The sequence below is a fragment of the Oncorhynchus kisutch genome, linkage group LG27, assembly GCF_002021735.2.
Source record: "Oncorhynchus kisutch isolate 150728-3 linkage group LG27, Okis_V2, whole genome shotgun sequence".
NCBI lineage: Eukaryota > Metazoa > Chordata > Actinopteri > Salmoniformes > Salmonidae > Oncorhynchus > Oncorhynchus kisutch.
Genome location: NC_034200.2, coordinates 4,146,628 through 4,170,750, shown reverse-complemented (window position 1 = coordinate 4,170,750; position 24,123 = coordinate 4,146,628). Strand labels below are relative to the sequence as shown.

Sequence of the window (24,123 nt, the reverse complement as noted above, 5' to 3'; positions counted from 1 at the left end):
GGAAGAGGCATAGGCTTACATACAGGGATGAACATACCAGTGGTAAAATATCAACAAGATAAACCGTTTGTCATTTTGTTACAGAATTCCTCATAAAAATGCTGGTCCTTTGAATGCACCTTTATTAATACCACTAGGTATCACCTAATGATTGAGAAGTAATGCACTAATCGTCCCCTCTTGCATTCAAGAATAGTAACCGGAAGGCTACCAAACAGATTTACTTCTTATCACTGTCTGTCTTAATCCTCTTAAAGCCTTTTCAGGGGGCCATGTTCTTCAAGCATTTAATCAGTTTTGAACTTTCCACTGTGATTCTGCGATTAGCCTACACGCAAACGGAACACACCATCTAGTCTGAGCAGTGAAGGCATGAGGATTAGGCCTAGCCATCCACCATCAAGTATTCTCTTGGAAGTGTCATACACCCAGACAAGTCATTATCTCATTGAAAGTGGCATAATTGGACTTTAATGACAACTTGATGCGCGTACTCAATGGATGGTAGTAGCCAGGAATGTTGATCCGTAGCCAAAAGCTGTGTGGTTTTGACTTGCAAGACAAGAGATGCTTGGAGCGCCCTTGTGAAAATGCTGGGGTGTGATTGGTGGACGAAGCGGTGCGCTTGACAAGCGAATGAGCTGGGTAGCAGCAGCAGCGGACTCGAGGCAAGAAAGGAAGGAGAAAAACCAATCGAAGCAGGATCGCCGTGACAGCTACGCTTTTTCAACAACATAGAAACAAATCCAGTGTTTTCAGACCATGTCTTTTTAGACCAAGGTGCGCTTTAAATTGCATTTGGGAGCGTGTTGGTTAATTATGCCTGAGAATTATCGCTCCCCACCTATCCCGCCTGTGCTGTTTGACCCGGGGGTGTACTCATTAGGCCGTGTGTTGCAAAACGTTTTGCTACACAAACGCTGTTTACTTTTGTTTTGTTCTTAAACGAAAGTTGTAGTTCAGTGGTGTCTCGCTTCAAAAATAAATACGTGGCTGGAAGAAATTGTAACGCAGCGGAATTCACGCCACTTGAGAGCATGGAATAGTCAGTCAAACAGATTGTACGTTCCGTTGAAGAGCGTTCGGAGCCGTTCCTGTTGCTAAACGTTTTGCGATAGAATCGACGTAATGAATACACCCTCGACCAGCCGCTCTCCTGTCGGCTGGCTATCATCTGAATCTGTTAGTGGCTTTGGGTGTCTGACTACTTACTCTTCGTGGTATGTAGCTACCAGCAACATGGGCTGCTAGCTAGCTAGATAGATAGCAAATGTCTCTGAGACATAGCTTGTTTTATAACATAGGACAAGAACAGCTTGGGGTGAAGTAGCTAGCTAGCTAGTTATCTAGCAGTTAGCTAGCTAATTTGCTGGGTTTGAACCCCACCCATAGCTGCAGTGCCTAGCTTCATAGCTAGCTAGGTAGTTATAGATTGTAAATATGTGTTTATTGGAACCCTTCCGTACAAGTAATACTTAGCTCATCCGTTGTTTAGGTGATACGCATAGTTTATTTGCTGCTAAATTGTTGCCGTCATTGTCACCAGCAGTGCATCTGGCATGATCTGCATGCACCTTGGTTGTTCTTTTTCTCTTCTGAATGGCCTGTTCTGTTGATTGCCAGATATCTAACCATGTTCTTTGTTGACCGCACCAAGGTCTATTTAAAAGCAGAATGATGTAACGTTAGCATCCGTATGTTTTGAGCAACCACTTGCTTGGACACCCTGTCAATAATGCAGGTTGCAGTGTAACACCAATATAGGCTAACTAGCTATGTCAATAGTCATGCTAACACCCCATCATAATAAATAAAAATGGAACCTTTTATTTAACTAGGCAAGTCAGTTAAGAACAAATTCTTATTTACAATGACGGCCTACCGGGGGGCAGAACGAAACCCTTTCGGTTACTGGCCCAATGCTCTAGCCACTAGGCTACCTGCCGCCCCAAATTAAACATCAAAGCAATTCTAGTCCATAATGTGTTACTGTTTGTTACTACTTAATTAACAGCACAGCTGTGTGTGTGATTGGATTAACTCTCTACTGCAGACTTTGTACTGACACTGTCCTGCTGTTATACAGTAGCCAGAGAGTTGGGGCTTGATTCCATTAGGCACAATTGAGGCTTTTGTCATTTTGTCCACATTATTAAGTAGGTGCGCAGAGAAGTACCTATGTTTCCGGTGCTTGTTTGCAGGAAGGAATGGAAATGAATTATGCTAGACTTCTTGAAAGCCTATTCAAAAAGAATGGTCAGTTGTAACAATTGTTGGAATATTGGGAAAAATATTAGCAAAAATATTGGGAACAAAAACATTATTGGTTGAACAGTGTGGCAATAAAGTGACATTGTTACATTAGAAATGAATTGGTTACCAGACAGCTGGGTCAGATGAAAATATCAGGTTTTCACGGATATAGTATCTTCAACCTAGCTTCCTTTTCCTTTGAAAACCGGATGTGGGGACCTGTTCAGAGGTTTCTTTATGCCCACTACGTTAGGTTAACCAGACAGATACTAGGCTGCCTTTCTAGGATCACCAAGAGAGCCTCCGTTTGTGGTTTGTATACTCACTCTGAGTTTTGTTGCTGGTGTGTGTCAGCCCGCCGTCACCATGACAGCAGAGGAGATCATCAATGTGAAGGAGGTGGAGATCATCAAGGTGATCCTGGACTTCCTCAACTCCAGGAAACTTCACATCAGCATGCTGGCTCTGGAGAAAGAGAGCGGAGTCATCAATGGACTCTATTCTGACGACATGCTGTTCCTCAGGTACACCTGGGTCGTATTCAATAGGCACCAACAAAAACAAAACACAAGATTAAAACAGGGAGGGACTACATGGATTTATCCAACAAGGAACTTTTCAGTTGCAAAATGTTTTGCTACGGTGTGCCCTAGTGAATATGACCCTGACATTACTGTTTGGGTCTTACTACATGGCTAGGTTTGGAATGACAAAGGTCTGGCTCGCCCATAGCATATCAGGACACCTCCATAAGTGTTTGCTGCAATACAACAGTTGACAGACTAATTAGACAAGATTCCTGCTGTTCAGCATTTTCATCACCTTCATGCAGGTTATTTTTCAGAATAGATCACTGGTTGCTAAACTAATGCTGAAACACTAACAATGTTCAGAAAGTGTAGCATCATTTCCTTTGTTTTTCCAATAATGATCTAGACCTCTTCTATGCTGGATTGGAGTGGACATTTGAATGACAGCCAGCAGTGTAGACCTCTTTGGCATTCCACTCAGTTTGGTGTGTGAAATGCCTGATGGGATTGGAGTTGGACCCCTTTCACACAGAGGGCCCCACTGTTACCTGGTGACCATTCACTGCCTGTCTTTCATCTGCCAATAAAAAAACTATCTGTTCTGCTACCATAAGACACGGCATAGCAGGGAAGTCGAATAGAGAACCCTTTGTTTATTTTGGTTCTGTTGTTCTGAAATTATCTGGTTAGTGTGAATAGGCTCAGAGCACGTAATGGGTGTCGCGATACCATGGCAAGAAAACGAAACACAAAGCAGATTTAACCTCTTTAGGAAAACAGCCTTAATTTTGGAAACAAACATCAATATGTTGTCATCCAGAGTCACATGCGTTTATTTCCCAGGCTATAGCACACAATATACAGCAGGCTTTTAAAGGACCAAAGAGTTTGGTCTGCTTTGTGTTTTTATTTTTGCCATGGAAAAAACATTGCGATGCTGGTATCAACCCGGCCCTATAACTGACTTGTTTGTGCATTGTTTATCTCTGTCCAGACAGCTGGTGTTGGATGGGCAGTGGGACGAGGTGCTCCAGTTCATTCAGCCGTTGGAGTGCATGGACACGTTTGACAGGAAAAGGTGAGGCATTGATACAACACTAAATTCTGTGGTCAGAAATGAATGTACGTAGTCTGACTATGCCTGACCATTTCTGCAGTTAGCAATGCTATTATTGTCAAACAACAACAACAACATGTTAGGAAACTGACACCCAGGCTAGAATGTTCAGGCAGATACTGGGCTTGAATTACTTTACTGACACCCAGGCTAGAATGTTCAGGCAGATACTGGGCTTGAATTACTTTACTGACACCCAGGCTAGAATGTTCAGGCAGATACTGGGCTTGAATTACTTTACTGACACCCAGGCTAGAATGTTCAGGCAGATACTGGGCTTGAATTACTTTACTGACACATGCATATACTGTAGGATGAGACAACCCAGCACTGGTGCTATATTATATTGTTGTGTGCTGTCATAGGTTCCGTTACATCGTCCTGAAGCAGAAGTTTCTGGAGGCCCTGTGTGTGAACAACGCCATGTCTGCTGAGGACGAGCCACAGCATGTGAGTCAACAGACAAAGAATAGCCCCCCCCCCCCCCCCCCCCCACACACACACACTTTGTTCTAGTGTCTGTCTCTGCCCTCACATTTTCCATCTCCCTGTCTTTGTTTGTCTGTTTCCTTTCCTCTGTCTTCTTCTGAATGAGCAAACAAATGAGCAATGAATCCTGAAACAGTCCCTCTTTATCTTTCCATCTAATTATTTTCTATTTCTCGCTGCTTCTTTTTCTCCTAGCCCACACACATTCATCGAGCTTTCTCTACCCTTCCTATATTAGCTTAGTCACAGACAGTGTAGATGTGAATCCAGCTTGTGTAGCCTGGCTGGATTAGTCTGGGTTCCTCAAGCCAGCTGTGTCCGTGTGTATAAGTGTGTTAGGTTGTCAGCCCAGCTCTTCATGAGTTAGTGTGTAACTGTGTGTGACATATGAGTCAGATTTAGGTCTAGGTTAGATCTCGTGAACATCTCGTTTGCACAATGATTGAAAGCAGTTCAAAGCAACACGGACATTATCTTATTTCTGAAGTTTCTCCTTGGACATGATAGAGATCTAAGCCCTTCTACCCTGACATTTAGAATCCAAGGTTGGGTTGCACCAACATGGTTTAAATTAATCTAGGTTTTAAAGTGAAAATTCAATTTAGATTAGAGGAAGGATTTAATTGAACTAGGATTCATTTAAAACTAGGTTTAACATTTGGGGCAACAAGATTAATAGATAAACCTTGATTTAACCCAGTTTACGAGATAATCCATGTTGGTGCAACCCAACCTAAGCCTTAGAGAGATTAATAGATAAACCTTGATTTAACCCAGTTTAAGAGATAATCCATGTTGGTGCAACCCAACCTAAGCCTTAGAGAGATTAATAGATAAACCTTGATTTAACCCAGTTTAAGAGATAATCCATGTTGGTACAACCCAACCTAAGCCTTAGAGAGATTAATAGATAAACCTTGATTTAACCCAGTTTAAGACATAATCCATGTTGGTGCAACCCAACCTAAGCCTTAGAGAGATTAATAGATAAACCTTGATTTAACCCAGTTTAAGAGATAATCCATGTTGGTGCAACCCAACCTAAGCCTTAGAGAGATTAATAGATAAACCTTGATTTAACCCAGTTTAAGAGATAATCCATGTTGGTGCAACCCAACCTAAGCCTTAGAGAGCGATAACAGGTAGCTGCTTTTCTACAGGATCTACAGACATTCTGGGTTTATATGTTCAAAACATAATTTTTCATCCCTCTGTCTCTGGGGGAATGGGAATGGTAGCGCTATATTGCCTCTAAAAATGAATAAATATGATAAAAGCCCGTTTTTTAAAATTGCAAACCTTCTAGACTGTATCAAAGTCCTGCTACGTGTGAGCTTAACATGAGGGAATCTGATGTGGCCCAAAATCCACTCTTTCTTTCTCTCTCTCCCCCTCTACCGCTTTCTCCTCTCTTCATCCCTCTCTCCCTCAGTTGGAGTTCACCATGCAGGAGGCAGTGAAGTGTCTTCATGCTCTGGAGGAGGTCTGTCCCTCTAAAGATGACTACAGCAAGCTATGTCTGCTCCTCACCCTGCCTCGTCTCACCAACCACGCTGAGTTCAAGGCATGACACATTTTTATATTTATGGCATACTATATCGTCTTATAATAATATATATAATTATTATTATATGGCATCTGACCTTATGATTCGTACTGTTATTCTAGCACAGTGATTTATTCTACGACTTACTTTTAAGAAGGTTTGGTAACAGTTTACTGAAAGCAGGTATCAAAAGGAATGGAACACTAGTCACATATCTGGCATTACTCATCTCATATGTATATATTGTATTCTATACTATTCTACTGTATCTTAGTCACTTAATCATGTTCACATACTGCTTTAGTCATCTCATATGTATATACTGTATTCTATACTATTCTACTGTATCGCATTCACTTAATAATGTTTACATCTGGCATTACTCATCTCATATGTGTATACTGTATTCTATACTATTCTACTGTATCACATTCACTTAATAATGTTTACATCTGGCATTACTCATCTCATATGTGTATACTGTATTCTATACTATTCTACTGTATCACATTCACTTAATAATGTTTACATCTGGCATTACTCATCTCATATGTGTATACTGTATTCTATACTATTCTACTGTATCACATTCACTTAATAATGTTTACATATCTGGTATTACTCATCTCATATGTACAGTGGGGAGAACAAGTATTTGGTACACTGCCGATTTTGCAGGTTTTCCTACTTATAAAGCATGTAGAGGTCTGTAATTTTTATCATAGGTACACTTCAACTGAGAGACGGAATCTAAAACAAAAATCCAGAAAATCACATTGTATGATTTTTAAGTCATTTGCATTTTATTGCATGACATAAGTATTTGATACATCATAGAAGTAGAACTTAATATTTGGTACAGAAACCTTTGTTTGCAATTACAGAGATCATACATTTCCTGTAGTTCTTGACCAAGTTTGCATACACTGCAGCAGGGATTTTGACCCAATCCTCCATACAGACCTTCTTCAGATCCTTCAGGTTTCGGGGGTGTCGCTGGGCAATACGAACGTTCAGCTCCCTCCAAAGATTTTCTATTGGTTTCAGGTCTGGAGACTGGCTAGGCCACTCCAGGACCTTGAGATGCTTCTTACGGAGCCACTCCTTAGTTGCCCTGGCTGTGTGTTTCGGGTCGTTGTCATGCTGGAAGACCCAGCCACGACCCATCTTCAATGCTCTTACTGAGGGAAGGAGGTTGTTGGCCAAGATCTTGCGATACATGGCCCCATCCATCCTCCCCTCAATACGGTGCAGTCGTCCTGTCCCCTTTGCAGAAAAGCATCACCAAAGAATGATGTTTCCACCTCCATGCTTCACGGTTGGGATGGTGTTCTTGAGGTTGTACTCATCCTTCTTCTTCCTCCAAACACGGCGAGTGGAGTTTAGACCAAAAAACGATACTTTTGTCTCATCAGACCACATGACCATCTCCCATTCCTCCTCTGGATCATCCAGATGGTCATTGGCAAACTTCAGATGGGCCTGGACATGAGCTTGCTTGAGCAGGGGGACCTTGCGTGTGCTGCAGGATTTTAATCCATGACGGCGTAGTGTGTTACTAATGGTTTTCTTTGAGACTGTGGTCCCAGCTCTCTTCAGGTCATTGACCAGGTCCTGCCGTGTAGTTCTGGGCTGATCCCTCACCTTCCTCATGATCATTGATGCCACACTAGGTGAGATCTTGCATGGAGCCCCAGACCGAGGGTGATTGAACGTCATCTTGAACTTCTTCCATTTTCTAATAACTGCGCCAACAGTTGTTGCATTCTCACCAAACTGCTTGCCTATTGTCCTGTAGCCCATCCCAGCCTTGTGCAGGTCTACAATTTTATCCCTGATGTCCTTACACAGCTCCCTGGTCTTTGCCATTGTGGAGAGGTTGGAGTCTGATTGAGTGTGTGGACAGGTGTCTTTTATACAGGTAACGAGTTCAAACAGGTGCAGTTAATACAGGTAATGAGTATTTGATCACCTACCAACCAGTAAGAATTCCGGCTCTCACAGACCTGTTAGTTTTTCTTTAAGAAGCCCTCCTGTTCAAGAACTACAGGAAACGTATGATCTCTGTAATTGTAAACGAAGGTTTCTGTACCAAATATTAAGTTCTGCTTTTCTGATGTATCAAATACTTATGTCATGCAATACAATGCAAATACATTTTCTTGATTTTTGTTTTAGATTCCGTCTCTCACAGTTGAAGTGTACCTATGATAAAAATGACAGGCCTCTACATGCTTTGTCAGTAGGAAAACCTGCAAAATCGGCAGTGTATCAAATACTTATGTATATACTGTATTCTACACTATTCTACGGTATCGCATTCACTTAATAATGTTCACATATCTGGCATTACTCATCATATGTATATTCTGTATTCTCTACTATTCTACTGTATCTTAGTCCGTTCCACTCTGACATCACTCGTCCATATGTATATTCTGTATTCTCTACTATTCTACTGTATCTTAGTCCGTTCCACTCTGACATCACTCGTCCATATGTATATTCTGTATTCTCTACTATTCTACTGTATCTTAGTCCGTTCCACTCTGACATCACTCGTCCATATGTATATTCTGTATTCTCTACTATTCTACTGTATCTTAGTCCGTTCCACTCTGACATCGCTCGTCCATATGTATATTCTGTATTCTCTACTATTCTACTGTATCTTAGTCCGTTCCACTCTGACATCGCTCGTCCATATGTATATTCTGTATTCTCTACTATTCTACTGTATCTTAGTCCGTTCCACTCTGACATCACTCGTCCATATGTATATTCTGTATTCTCTACTATTCTACTGTATCTTAGTCCGTTCCACTCTGACATCACTCGTCTATATGTATATTCTGTATTCTCTACTATTCTACTGTATCTTAGTCCGTTCCACTCTGACATCACTCGTCCATATGTATATTCTGTATTCTCTACTATTCTACTGTATCTTAGTCCGTTCCACTCTGACATCACTCGTCCATATGTATATTCTGTATTCTCTACTATTCTACTGTATCTTAGTCCGTTCCACTCTGACATCACTCGTCCATATGTATATTCTATATTCTCTACTATTCTACTGTATCTTAGTCCGTTCCACTCTGACATCGCTCGTCCATATGTATATTCTTAATTCATTCCTACTTAGATTTGTGTATTGGGTATATGTTGTGTAATTTGTTAGATATTCCTTGTTAGATATTACTGCACTGTCGGAGCTAGAAGCACAAGCATTTCGCTCCACCGGTAATAACATCTGCTAATCACATGTACGTGACCAATAAACTTTGATTTGAAAAAGCATTATTACATTGTTCATTGTTCTAAGCATGTATGAGCCCTTGTGGTTTATTATTCTATCATAATATTTGGGTTTTAGCTAAATGACTAAACAGTATAATGTTTCCCCTCCAGGACTGGAACCCCAGCACGGCGCGGGTGCACTGTTTTGAAGAGGCATGCACCATGGTGGCAGAGTTTATCCCTGCAGACAGGAAGCTGAGCGAAGCTGGATTCAGGGCCTCAGGGAACCGCCTCTTCCAGCTCCTCATTAAAGGAGTTCTGTATGAGTGCTGCGTCGAGTTCTGCCAGGTACTTACAAAGTACCTATACCATTCTATCGATCAGTTGATATTACTGTTTTAGTTTAATAGGATTTCATTGCTTGCTTGATTATATTAATTAACCATTGATTCATGCCATGCTTGATTGGCTGATGGATTGACTACCTCTGTCTCCAGAGCAAGGCGACAGGCGAGGAGATTACGGAGGGCGAGGTGCTCCTGGGGGTTGACATGCTGTGTGGGAACGGCTGTGACGACCTGGACCTGTCCTTACTGTCCTGGATGCAGAACCTGTCCCACAGCGTCTTCTCCTGCGCCTTCGAGCAGAAGCTGCTTCAGATCCACGTGGACCGCCTGGTCAAGCCCGCCAAGGCCGGCTACGCAGACCTTCTCACCCCGCTAATCAGCAAGCTGTCCCCCTACCCCTCCTCGCCCCTCCGCCGCCCCCAGTCCGCCGATGCCTACATGTCCCGCTCCCTGAACCCGGCCCTGGACGGGCTGTCCTATGGTCTGTCTGGCCATGAGAAGAGGGGCCCAGGGGGGGACATGGCGGGGGGGAAGGGGGTGTCCCCCATGTCTCATTCCTTCGCTAACTACCACACGGGGGGCCAGAGTCTGAGCAGGAGTCTGATGCTGGAGAGCTCCGACTGCCACAGCATCTTTGAGGAGTCGCCTGAGAGGTGAGAGGAGGATGGGTTGGATTCATGTAGCACTTTTCAATATGGAGGTGTAAAATAGTTTTCCATTGTAAGTGGGGAATTTAACTCATCTACCATTAATGTGGAGTACCCACCTGGGTGATGCGCTCTACCTAGTCATTTTCCCCTCTAGAATAATCCCCAACCATTGGCTATGTAGGCCAAGTAATTACATGAATTAACCTGTTTGATTTAGCCTAGACACTGGAGTAGACTGTTGATTAGCCTGCGTGGTAGAAAACACTTGAGACTCTACTGTTGAAGGAGAAGCTCAGTGATTATCTTGAAGTTTTCTACTGCTCAATAACACCCACTTATGTGGACGCCGTGACAGTAGGGCGTAGCTGAGTGACAGTAGGGATGATCTGAGTTGTGTCTGGTACATCTGTTTGTACTCTGCAACCCTCTCTCTGCACTTGCATTTCACTGTACCGTTTACACGTGCTGTATCCTGTGCTCGTGATGAATACACTTGGATTTGATTTTATGTCTTGCTAACTTCATTGCTGTGATTGGTGTTGGCAAGAAAGCACAAACAGATGTGGGGCTCAAATCAAATGTTATTTGTCACATGAGGGGGGCAGTGCAAATAGTCTGGGTAGCCATTTGATTAGATGTTCAGGAGTCTTATGGCTTGACGGTAGAAGCTGTTTAGAATCCTCTTGGTCCTAGACTTGGCGCTCCGGTACTGTTTACTATGCAGTAGCAGAGAGAACAGTCTATGACTAGGGTGGCTGGAGTCTTTGACAATTTTTAGGGCCTTCCTCTGACACCGCCTGGTATAGAGGTCCTGGATGGCAAAAAGCTTGGCCCCAGTGATGTACTGGGAGGTACGCACTGCACTCTGTAGTGCCTTGCGGTCGGAGGCCGAGCAGTTGCCATACGAGGCAGTGATGCATCCTGTCAGGATGCTCTTGATGGTGCAGCTGTAGAACCTTTTAAGGATCTAAGAACCCATGACAAATATTTTCAGTCTCCTGAGGGGAAATAGGTTTTGTTGTGCCCTCTTCATGACTGTCTTGGTGTGTTTGGACCATGTTAGTTTGTTGGTGATGTGGACGCCAAGGAACTACAGCCCACTACAGCCCAGTCGATGAGAATGGGGGTGTGCTCGGTCCTCCATTTGTCTGTAGTCCACAATCATCTCCTTTGTCTTGATCACGTTGAGGGAGAGGTTGTTGTCCTGGCACCACCCGGTCAGGTCTCCGACCTCCTCCCAATAGGCTGTCTTGTTGGTGATCAGGCCTACCACTGTTGTGTCATCGGCAAACTTAATGATGGTGTTGGAGTCGTGCCTGGCCGTGTAGTCATGGGTGAACAGGGAGTACAGGAGGGGACTGGGCACGCACCCCTGAGGGGCCCCTGTGTTGAGGATCAGCGTGGCAGAAGTGTTGTTACCTACCCATACCACCTGGGGGAGGCCCGTCAGGAAGTCAAGGATCCAGTTGCAGAGGGAGGGTGTTTAGTCCCAGGGTTCTTAGCTTATTGATGCGCTTTGAGGGCACTACAGTGTTGAATGCTGAGCTGTAGTCAATGAATAGCATTCTCACATAGGTGTTCCTTTTGTCCAGGTGGAAAAGGGCAGTGTGGAGGGCAATAGAGATTGCATCATCTGTGGATCTGTTGGGGCGGTATGCACATTTGAGTGGGTCTTGCACCACTAGGAGCGCCGCCTCTGGATGAGCGTTTTCCTGTTTGCTTATGGCGGTATACAGCTCATTGAGTGCGGTTTTAGTGGTGTTATGTAGACAGCTACGAAAAATACAGATAAACTCTAGGTAGATAGTGTGGTCTACAGCTTATCATGAGATACTCTACCTCAGGTGAGCAAAACCTCAAGACTTCCTTAAAATCGTGCACCAGCTGTTGTTTACAAATATACATAGACCGCCACCCCTTGTCTTACCAGAGGCTAGTCCATAGAGCAGAAGTTAATCTCTCTGGTTCTTCTTCCTAGCTCCAGGACGGACACGCCCGTGGATAAGATGATGAGTTCGGGCACCCTGCGCCCTGACTCCGCCCCTGGAGAGGACGCCCCGTCACCAGGCTCTACAGAGAGGAACGAGGTAAAACACCTGATGGAGGAAGATGAGATGTAACCACGTCTGTCTTGCAAAAGATACAGATTTCTAGAAAATACATTTGAAGTCAGAAGTTTACATACACTTAGGTTGGAGTCATTAAAACTTGTTTTTCAACCCCTCCAAAAATGTCTTGTTAACAAACTATAGTTTTGGCAAGTTGGTTAGGACATCTACTTTGTGCATGACACAAGTCATTTTTTCCAACAATTGTTTACAGACAGATTATTTCACTTATAATTCACGGTATCACAATTCTAGTGGGTCAGAAGTTTACATACACTAAGTTGACTGTGCCTTTAAACAGCTTTAGAAGTTTCTGATAGGCTAATTGACATCATTTGAGTCAATTGGAGGTGTACCTGTGGATGTATTTCAAGGCTTACCTTCAAACTCAGTGCCTCTTTGCTTGACATCATGGTACAATCAAAGAAATCAGCCAAGACCCCAGAAAAATAATTGTAGACCTCCACTAGTCTGGTTCATCCTTGGGAGCAATTTCCAAACGCCTGAAGGTACCACGTTAATCTGTACAAACAATAGTGCGCAAATTTAAACACCATGGGACCACGCAGCCGTCATATCGCTCAGGAAGGCAACGTACTTTGGTGCGAAAAGTGCAAATCAATCCCAGAACAACAGCAAAGGACCTTTGGAAGATGCTGGAGGAAACGGGTACAAAAGTATCTATATCCACAGTAAAACGAGACCTATATCGACATAACCTGAAAGGCCGCTCAGCAAGGAAGAAGCCACTGCTCCAAAACCACCATAAAAAAGCCAGACTACGGTTTGGTCGCAAATGGGTCTTCCAAATGGACAATGACCCCAAGCATACTTCCAAAGTTGTGGCAAAATGGCTTAAGGACAACAAAGTCAAGGTATTGGAGTGGCCATCACAAAGCCCTGACCTCAATTCTATCCTACGGGCAGAACAGAAAAAGCGTGTGCAAGCAAGGAGGCCTACAAACCTGACTCAGTTACCCAGCTCTGTCAGGAGGAATGGGCCAGAATTCACCCAATTTATTGTGGGAAGCTTGTGGAAGGCTACCCAAAACATTTGACCCAAGTTAAACAATTTAAAGGCAATGCCAAATACTAATTGAGTGTATGTAAACTTCTGACCCACTGGGAATGTGATGAAAGAAATAAAAGCTGAAATAAATCATTCTCTCTACTATTATTCTGACATTTCACATTCTTAAACTAAAGTGGTGATCCTAACTGACCTAAGATAGGGAATTTTTATGAGGATTATATATCAGGAATTGTGAAAAACTGAGTTGAAATGTATTTGGTTAAGGTGTATGTAAACTTCTGACTTCAACTGTAAGTGCATGAGATGGAAACCATTTTTACCCAACAAACTCTGGAGTCATCTTCTCTGCTGATGTGTATGGGTTGTGGATTGTGGAGAGGATTACTTTCAAAGATGGTGGCCTTCTCCCTCAGTCTAAATATAGGCCGGACTTAGAGTTGAATGTGTGTGGTGTGTATGAGACTCACTGAGTCATCGAACTTCTGGGGCTTACAGGGCCTGAATTGCAGCCAAGAGACATGTCACCTGCCCTCTGTCTCTCTCTCTGTCTCTCTTTCCCTCTGCATCTCCCTCGTCTTTGGCATTGTGTGTAAGTTGATGCCTATCAGATGGCACTGCAGAGGGCTGAAGTTAGAGGGAAGGGGTGTGGGGTCAGTGCTGGCTTTGAATGTGAATGGCAGTATGTAAGAAGTTGGCTGTACTTCAAACTATTTCTGAATTTGGTTTATTTTAGTATGGCGTGTGTGTGTGACTACTGAGAAGTTGGAAGGGTTTTACCAGCAGTGTGTGTCGGTGTATGTACAGTGCGTTCAGAAAGTATTCAGACCCCTTGACTTTTTTCCACATGTTGCTACTTTACAGCCTTATTCTAAAATGGATTACAAAAAAATATTCAGCAATCTACACACAATACCACATAATGACAAAGTGAAAACAAGTTGTATGTGTGACGTTATGTTCACTGTGTGTCTCTTACCACCTCAGCTGCATGACTCGACAGAGAAGTTTGAGGAGTTTTACCGCCAGCGTCTGAGAGTGCAGCAGCACCTGGAACAGAAGCAGCAGCAGAGACAACTCTACCAGCAGATGCTTCTGGAGGGAGGGGTACAACACAGTGACCAGCCAGCCCCCGGGACAGACGCCATGCAGCACAGCCTCACTGAGACGTTCCTCAACAGGTTAGAGATTGGAATGTGGACACACACACACACACACACCCTGACACACACAGCACAGGACTTCAGGTCCTCAACAGGTCAGTTCACCCATCACTGCACAGCACAAAGTCTGAAACCAACATAACAAACATGAGGTTGCCTTGATTTTCTGTGGTTTGATGAGTTGCCATTTCGTCCCAAACCTTGTAATGACTCTCCTGTTGGACTGCTCTGTCTGGCAGACCACATTCTGTCAGACGTTAAATTATGTCATGTAGTTAGTAGTTCCTTCATGTGATGAATGGAATAAGGGTTGTTGCTAAACATATTGATTAAATCAAGCACGATTGCCTCAGCCATTTGCAAAAAAACAAAACTTGGCCGATTTTAGAAGACACAGACCCCTCCCTGTACAGCCCATGGCTTCGACATAACACGAGGCAATGGAAAGACACGTGTTAAATCCCCAAAATTCAGGACAGTCTGGGTTCAGCGTGATACCAAAATATGGGAACATTTTGAATCTAGTTAAAGTAGGAAAGGACAAAGAAAGGTCCCAAGAGAACTGTGGAGACACTAAGGATGTCATTATGCCCTGACCTTATAAATAATGCAGGGGGGGTTAGATAGGGGGAGATCAAAAGGGCTTTGTCCTACTGATGCACACCGCAGTCTAGAAGGGAGAGCATTAGTGATGGGTCGCTCGCGAACAAACAGATATTTTTGGTGATCGCCTGGAACAGAACCGCATCTGTGAAGGCACTGTTGATGAGGCTCCCTGATTTGCATACTGCTTCTTGAGCTCCAAACAGCGATGATCTGTAGATCAGTTCTAAAATCATGAAGGTGGTTATTCCTCACTGCAGGAGCAATGGGAAGAGGTGAGAGCCTCATTCTGTTCCACGCAAAATGTTTGCGGCGTGTTTAAAATTCAAATAAAAAGCGTCCTTTTCTTTGTTGCTAGAGATGTAATTTCGTGAGGTACAATGTATTTGAACTCAGGTATACAATCTGACATAATGGTTGGCAACCTTTTTCTGCTTACATTAGAAATGTGATATTTTTCAGGGTTTAGATTTTTTTCTTTTTTATTAGCTACGGAACGAAGAGCCGTTTCGGAGCCAAATGAACAGCTCATTTAGATGAGCGGAGCCAAAAGATTTGGACTGCCAATCACTGGAGAGCATGGCCTGACCCTATGATGTCATCTCCACTATCGTGAAACCACAGTTCAATGAGAGAATCTAGCCTCAGCCTGGATGGTTCAAAGCCTGGAAGTGACTGTTGTATTGTCCTGTTGGACAAAACTGCTGACTAATGCTTAGAGACACACGACTTGACATACTGGTGTTTTACTCAGTAACGGGTTGTGAAGGGGGACGTTGGTTTGTGTGTGTTGGGGGGAGGTGCTGATGGTGGTGGTGTTGCGGGTTGGTGATGATTAATGATTGGGTGTATAGTGGAGCCTGGTACCCCAGATGGAGCAGGGTTTGCCTAGGGTTTGGGCTGGGCAGGGGGAGGCTGGAGTGGTGGAAGCCACAAGGGACCCCTCCTTGTCACCCCCCGCCGCCTGCTGCTCCTCTCTGTTCTTTATGAACGGTCTATAATGTCCTGAGCACCAGCTGCTCCTGTGGTACCTGCTCCGTGTGTCTCTGGAGCAGAGCCAGACTCCGACTGTCATAATCCAACATATTTATAATGTCCTGAGCACCAGCTGCTCCTGTGGTACCTGCTCCGTGTGTCTCTGGAGCAGAGCCAGACTCCGACTGTCATAATCCAACATATTTATAATGTCCTGAGCACCAGCTGCTCCTGTGGTACCTGCTCCGTGTGTCTCTGGAGCAGAGCCAGACTCCGACTGTCATAATCCAACATATTTATAATGTCCTGAGCACCAGCTGCTCCTGTGGTACCTGCTCCGTGTGTCTCTGGAGCAGAGCCAGACTCCGACTGTCATAATCCAACATATTTATAATGTCCTGAGCACCAGCTGCTCCTGTGGTACCTGCTCCGTGTGTCTCTGGAGCAGAGCCAGACTCCGACTGTCATAATCCAACATATTTATAATGTCCTGAGCACCAGCTGCTCCTGTGGTACCTGCTCCGTGTGTCTCTGGAGCAGAGCCAGACTCCGACTGTCATAATCCAACATATTTATAATGTCCTGAGCACCAGCTGCTCCTGTGGTACCTGCTCCGTGTGTCTCTGGAGCAGAGCCAGACTCCGACTGTCATAATCCAACATATTTATAATGTCCTGAGCACCAGCTGCTCCTGTGGTACCTGCTCCGTGTGTCTCTGGAGCAGAGCCAGACTCCGACTGTCATAATCCAACATATTTATAATGTCCTGAGCACCAGCTGCTCCTGTGGTACCTGCTCCGTGTCTCTGGAGCAGAGCCAGACTCCGACTGTCATAATCCAACATATTTATAATGTCCTGAGCACCAGCTGCTCCTGTGGTACCTGCTCCGTGTGTCTCTGGAGCAGAGCCAGACTCCGACTGTCATAATCCAACATATTTATAATGTCCTGAGCACCAGCTGCTCCTGTGGTACCTGCTCCGTGTGTCTCTGGAGCAGAGCCAGACTCCGACTGTCATAATCCAACATATTTATAATGTCCTGAGCACCAGCTGCTCCTGTGGTACCTGCTCCGTGTCTCTGGAGCAGAGCCAGACTCCGACTGTCATAATCCAACATATTTATAATGTCCTGAGCACCAGCTGCTCCTGTGGTACCTGCTCCGTGTCTCTGGAGCAGAGCCAGACTCCGACTGTCATAATCCAACATATTTATAATGTCCTGAGCACCAGCTGCTCCTGTGGTACCTGCTCCGTGTCTCTGGAGCAGAGCCAGACTCCGACTGTCATAATCCAACATATTTATAATGTCCTGAGCACCAGCTACTCCTGTGGTACCTGCTCCGTGTGTCTCTGGAGCAGAGCCAGACTCCGACTGTCATAATCCAACATATTTATAATGTCCTGAGCACCAGCTGCTCCTGTGGTACCTGCTCCGTGTGTCTCTGGAGCAGAGCCAGACTCCGACTGTCATAATCCAACATATTTATAATGTCCTGAGCACCAGCTGCTCCTGTGGTACCTGCTCCGTGTGTCTCTGGAGCAGAGCCAGACTCCGACTGTCATAATCCAACATATTTATAATGTCCTGAGCACCAGCTGCTCCTGTGGTACCTGCTCCGTGTGTCTCTGGAACAGAGCCAGACTCCGACTGTCATAATCCAACATATTTATAATGTCCTGAGCACCAGCTGCTCCTGTGGTACCTGCTCCGTGTGTCTCTGGAACAGAGCCAGACTCCGACTGTCATAATCCAACATATTTAACCTACTGACACTATTAAAAAGACAGAGGTGTGTCTGTCTGTCCTGTCCTGTGTATTAACCTGTGTGTTCTGTCTACCCAGGTCTATTCAGAAGCTGGAGGAGTTGAACGTTGGGATGGAGAGTCTAGAGGAGGATGTCCAGTCTCTGGCCCAGCAGTGCAATGGTACCGGCCCCTCTCCCGAGAACAACAATATCGGTGACCCTGTAGGCTTGACCCCTGACCCCGCCGTGACCCTGACCCCCGAGCAGGGCCAGCCCCATGGAGGAGGGGTGGTCAGCAGCACGCCACAACACACCGCAGCGGGTCGGGGGGTACACCCACCGAACGAATCCCCAGTGGTCTGCCAGAGGTGAGCTACGGGTGGGTGTTTGTGTCACACACATATGTCTGTGTGGCAGGTTTGTATACATTTTGTTTGTCTTTGTGTACATACACGGAGTAATGTACTAATGTGTTGTATCTGTGTGTGGTCTAGTCCTCAAGTAGCCGGACAGCCTTCCGCATTAGACGACTCACCAGGAGCCCTAACCCGAAGTAAGGAGGTAGGTTCCTATCCCCTTCTCTTTCGTCCGTACACACACAGTCTGTCTAACCTTAGTAGAACTTTTTAGGAGTGAGAGGCATTGGGGCGGCAGGTATCCTAGTGGTTAGAGCGTTGGGCCAGTAACTGAAAGGTTGCTGGAATGAATCCCCGAGCTGACAGGGTAAAAGTCTGTCGTTCTGCCCCTGAACAAGACAGTTAACTCACTGTTCCCGGTAGGCCGTTATTGTAGAATAAGAATTTGTTCTTAACTGACTTGCCTAGCTAAATACATCAAATAAAAAAATGAGTATCAATTCAGTGTATCCACTGAGGTCATGCACAGTAATCCTAGATTATGCACTGCGATGAGTGGAGATTGAATGCATCAGATTATAGTTACACCAGCAGCGATGAAGACTGTTCCAGTTTGACATGAGCTGTTGGCTCTATTTCAGAATAATGGCATAAAGATCAACCCAGATTACACTGGTAATTATGTTAAACCCATTGCCACTGTACATGAGCTGTTGGCTCTATTTCAGAATAATGGCATAAAGATCAACCCAGATTACACTGGTAATTATGTTATTGCCACTGTATGTGTGCGGGCAGTTCTGTGTGTGTGAAAGACATTTTCTTTTTTTTACAATGTTTATTTAACTAGGCAAGTCATTTCAGAACAAATGTTTATTTACAATGACAGCCTACCCCGGCCAAACCCGGGACGACTCTGGGCCCGCCCTATGGGACTCCCAATCACGTCCGGATGTGATACAGCCTGGACCTTCTTAACTCTGCTGACGGGCTAAAAAGCGCTTGCCCGAATGTTTGTTTGTGTGTGTTGCAGGGGGACAATGGGGACAAGTCCAAGGCCCTGTTTGTAGCTGTGAACACCTTGGAGGACACTCAGGCAGTGCGCGCTGTAGCCTTCCACCCCACGGGGGCGCTATACGCTGTGGGCTCCAACTCTAAGACGCTACGCGTGTGTGCCTACCCAGATGCACCGCTGGACACCAGGTGACACACACACACACACACACTGCCTAATAACTAATCATTCCTGAAATTGTTGATATCTACTGTTTAATTCCTTTGCGAGGTATTCTGCCGTAATGAGACTTTATTTCTCACTCGCCCCCTTTCCTTCCCTCAGTGGGGTGTCGGGTATGACCAAGCAGCCGGAGGTTCGCTTTAAGAGGAATAAGCACCATAAAGGTTCTATCTACTGTGTGGCCTGGAGTCACTGTGGAAAGCTACTAGCCACCGGCTCCAATGACAAATACGTCAAAGTCCTGCCCTTCAGTGCCGAGACCTGCAACGCCACAGGTAAACTCAATGCACAGTTTCAAATCTGTTAGGAATCCTTTCCATTCAAAGGAATCTATAACATTTAAATCCACTCTATACTCGGGTTGGGATCAATTCAGTTTAAATCCTTAAATGTAATTCATCTCCTGAAATGACTGAATTCAATTGGAAATGACTCAATATACACTGACAATGAAGTTCCAGTTGTCTTGATTTCAGTTGGGTACACGCTCTTTCCGTTAAAGTTTGAGTCTCTCTCTCAGGTCCAGACCTGGAGTTCAGTATGCACGACGGTACCATCAGAGACCTGGCGTTCATGGAGGGACCAGAGAGTGGAGGGGCCATCCTGATCAGCGCCGGAGCCGGAGACTGTAACATCTACACCACTGACTGTCAGAGAGGACAGGGCTTACACGCTCTCAGTGGACACACAGGTACACACACTCATTTTTACATTCCACTCATGTTCTACTTAGTTAGTCATCGTTATTCCTATATGGAAAATAAAGGCTTCCATGAGAGAGAGAGAGACTGATGGTCTGTGTGTTTATCCTCAGGTCACGTTCTGTCTCTGTATACGTGGGGAGGGTGGATGATAGCGTCAGGCTCTCAGGACAAGACTGTGAGGTTCTGGGACCTGAGGATACCCACTTGTGTTAGAGTGGTGGGCACTGCCTTCCATGGATCAGGTTGGTACTGCTACCCTACACACCAAGATGCAGACCCACACACATTTACGAGACCTACTTATTAGTCTTTCTCCCTCTTCCCCTCCGTCTAATATTCTCTCTTTCTTTTCTTCTCAGGAAGTCCCGTTGCCTCGGTAGCGGTTGACCCTAGCGGTCGTCTCCTAGCGACGGGACAGGAGGACAGCGGCTGTATGCTCTATGACATCAGAGGGGGACGCGTTGTGCAGACGTACCGGCCCCACTCCAGCGACGTGCGCTCCGTTAGGTTCTCCCCCGGGGCACACTACCTGCTCACTGGTTCCTACGACACCAAGGTCATGATCAGCAACCTGCAAGGTAAGGAAGACATCTAGGGAAGATCTCAATTCGCGTCCTCACTCCTCCTCGTTTCCTTCTCAATGCCCATTAGAGGAGAAGGTCACAGGGATGGGACCGCTGGCTTTTTCACCCAATGGGTTTTGAGAAGGGGACAAAAAGAGGGCACGTAGGCTATTGAGTTCTTCCCCTTGTCTCTGATGGGTGTGTTCTTCAACTGTGTAACTGCGCGTTAGCAGTCTTACCAAAGCACAAAGAAGCTAGTGAAGTATTTATTTGTTTAAGCTGCTATCAATGACTTGGACTCAGACGTCCAAGCATGTGTTATTTGGGCCCTTTGTACTCACAATATATTGAAATGTGTGTTTGTCTCTGTAGGTGACTTGACGAAGCCGTTGCCCCTGACTCTGGTAGGGGAGCACGGTGACAAGGTGATCCAGTGCAGGTGGCATACACACGACCTGTCCTTCCTCTCCTCCTCCGCTGACCGTACCGTCACACTCTGGACACACAACACCTAACAGACACACATGACCGGTCCTTCCTCTCCTCCTCCGCTGACCATACCGTCACACTCTGGACACACAACCCCTAACAGACACACACGACCGGTCCTTCCTCTCCTCCTCCGCTGACCGTACCGTCACACTCTGGACACACAACACCTAACAGACACACATGACCGGTCCTTCCTCTCCTCCTCCGCTGACCGTACCGTCACACTCTGGACACACAACCCCTAACAGACACACACAACCGGTCCTTCCTCTCCTCCTCTGCTGACCGTACCGTCACACTCTGGACGCACAACCCCTAACAGACACACACGACCGGTCCCTCCTCTCCTCCTCCGCTGACCGTCACACTCTGGACACACAACCCCTAACAGACACACACTCACGCAACACAACCCCTAACATGCACATAGCTTGTGAACACACACAAATATAGACACACAAACACAACCCCTAAGTCACATATAGTGGACAAGCATAACCTGTAATACACAACCTAGACACACACATGCACCCTTTTCCTGACACTCTTTTTCCTCTTGCAGCAAACAGGACAGTTTGTCCCGCTGTACATTTGGTTGTGTGGCTGTCTGTGGGTATCTTTTAGCTGTATTTAGGTTTGATTTCGTATCTTGCTCAGCTCCCCTCAACATCACTGCTTCTGTGAACAACTCTCACTTTAGCAAATGCATCCCCTAGTTGTGTGTGTGTGTGTGTGAGTGAGTGAAATGGAGAGAGTGAAAAAGTGCACCAACTGACCCTTCCCTTCGCTCTATCACGCCATTCTTCCACTCGCCCATGACTCTTCACATATTCATCTACAAATGATACATCTACTCCATCATGTTTTGAATAAGGAGAGGGAGGTTTTGCTACAGTGCATTGTTTCATATGGTGTCTTGAGTTATCCAGTCTCCCAATACAGAAACCCATGTGGGTCCCTCTTCATTTCAGGTCAAAAAGTGAAGTTATCTGTGAGATCTTTTCAAGAACAAATTGACATTCCTAATTAGTTTGCACAGTCAGTGTTTTTGTTACAGCGTGTGTTACTATGCTGCTATTATTTGAGAAGAAACCAAGGCAACGATGTTGCCATCTAAACTGCTGACAATATGTCAGTGTGTGACTCCGTACATCAGGTCCTCCTTGCCGGAGTTGAATCTGTTGCATAGGTCGATCAATTAGCTATCGGTTGCTTAGCTGTTGTCAATACTACTACTGTGGGAGTTTCCGATGCCTAACGTTACTGTGCAAGTCTGCCCACCGTATTTCTGCTTTAGGCTTTGTAAATATCGGAGTCAAAAATGTGTAAGTTTTTAATGCTGAATCAGTGTTTGGTGCAAAATGCTGTCTTCAGACAGTTGTTGTGGTGTTTCTTGCTATGGCTTGCCTGCAAATAGGAAAAATAAAAGTTGTTTTATATCGACTTGGAAGGGAATAACAGATCTACTTGTTGGCTTGGCCAGCTTCAGCGTGCGGTTAAGCAACGCTCCCTATGTAGTGCAGCTTTGCTTTCATCTGCAATGTTACTGGTTGATACCTAGATGGCAGGCTCTGCCTATTTCGAAAGGGAGTGGCGTGTGCACAATATCTTCTAAAACCATCAACCGTATTAAGGGTGTTTTGCCTTTCTTACTTTCATTTTCTGTATTTTGCACTTTGTCACTAGACACACCATTTAATACAGTTTTGTTTGATTTAGCAAAATGCAGGCTTGAGTTTTAGGCTTTGTTCTTTGTACAGTTTCTCATTTTAAATTAAAAGGCCAAACTAATAAATAGATGTATTTATTTATCTTTTATTATTTTAAAATGTTCTTGTAATATAGGCATCCTGTTCTGTTGATATGAAATTAGATAGTGGTTCCGGTATGTAGCTTTTCTAAACTTGTTTTAAGTGACTAAGAGAAATGAATAGAGCTTATTGAAGTGTGATCGCTGCTGTGGTATCTAAATAAAATCCTCTTTGACATTTCATACTGAACTTGTGTGGTCTGTGATGTCCTTCGAAATACAGTGAAATCATGATATCATAAACTCAGCAAAAAAAGAAACGTCCCTTTTTCAGGACTCTGTCTTTTAAAGATCATTTGTAAAAATCCAAATAACTTCACAGATCTTCATTGTAAAGGGTTTAAACACTGTTTCCCATGTTTGTTCAATGAACCATAAACAATTAATGAACATGCACCTGTGGAACGGTCGTTAAGACACTAACAGCTTACAGACGGTAGGCAATTAAGGTCATAGTTATGAAAACATGACTATGAAAACATAGGACACTAAAGGGGCCTTTCTACTGACTCTGAAAAACACCACTCATCTGCGAGAGCGTTCCTTAGGCATGCTGCAAGGACGCATGAGAACCTCTGAGGACTGCAGATGTGGCCAGGGCAATAAATTGCAATGTCCGTACTGGGAGACGCCTAAGACATAGCTACAGGGAGACAGGATGGACAGTTGATCGCCCTCGCAGTGGCAGACCACGTGTTACAACACCTGCACAGGATCGGTACATCCGAACATCACACCTGCGGGACAGGTACAGGATGGCAACAACTGCCCGAGTTACACCATGAACACACAATCCCTCCATCAGTGCTCAGACTGTCCGCAATAGACTGAGAGATGCTGGACTGGGCTTGTAGGCCTGTTATAAGGCAGGTCCTCACCAGACATCACATCAGCACAAACCCACCGTTGCCGGACCAGACAGGACTGGCAAAAAGTGCTCTTCACTGACAAGTCACGGTTTTGTCTCACCAGGGGTGATGGTCGGATTCTCGTTTATCGTCGAAGGAATGAGTGTACACCGAGGCCAGAAATGTCCGGGAACTTGCAGGTGCCTTGGTGGAAGAGCGGGGTAACATCTCACAGCAAGAACTGGCAAATCTGGTGCAGTCCATGAGGAGGAGATGCACTGCAGTACTTAGTATCTGGTGTGGCCACCAGCTG

General features: G+C 45.0%; 1 protein-coding gene across 2 annotated transcripts; it reads left to right on the top strand.

Annotated features, from left to right (window-relative positions):
• The first annotated feature begins 612 nt into the window (after window positions 1-612).
• On the top strand, window positions 613-23,145 carry LOC109871466 (WD repeat-containing protein 47). 2 transcript variants are annotated; one of them, XM_031807064.1, is made up of 17 exons: window positions 613-780; window positions 2,608-2,777; window positions 3,778-3,861; window positions 4,266-4,350; window positions 5,822-5,953; window positions 9,350-9,526; window positions 9,676-10,178; window positions 12,154-12,262; window positions 14,301-14,494; window positions 17,899-18,168; window positions 18,295-18,361; window positions 19,190-19,359; window positions 19,496-19,668; window positions 19,914-20,084; window positions 20,208-20,339; window positions 20,457-20,675; window positions 21,033-23,145. In XM_031807064.1, the coding sequence occupies exons 2-17, from the start codon at window positions 2,620-2,622 to the stop codon at window positions 21,173-21,175; spliced, it is 2,787 nt and encodes a 928-aa protein (XP_031662924.1). In that variant the 5' UTR covers window positions 613-780; window positions 2,608-2,619; the 3' UTR covers window positions 21,176-23,145. The 2 variants fall into 2 exon arrangements, with proteins under 2 accessions (XP_031662924.1, XP_031662923.1); XM_031807063.1 differs by lacking the exon at window positions 613-780 and adding an exon at window positions 1,103-1,220.
• The last annotated feature ends 978 nt before the right edge of the window (window positions 23,146-24,123 follow it).

Bases quoted from the DNA above. Each gene is read 5' to 3' on its own strand.
- LOC109871466 (XM_031807064.1), top strand. From the start codon at position 2,620: ATGACAGCAGAGGAGATCATCAATGTGAAGGAGGTGGAGATCATCAAG. The intron at 14,495-17,898 runs GTTAGAGATTGG...CTGTCTACCCAG, and splicing joins ACTGAGACGTTCCTCAACAG to GTCTATTCAGAAGCTGGAGG. The intron at 20,676-21,032 runs GTAAGGAAGACA...TTGTCTCTGTAG, and splicing joins CATGATCAGCAACCTGCAAG to GTGACTTGACGAAGCCGTTG.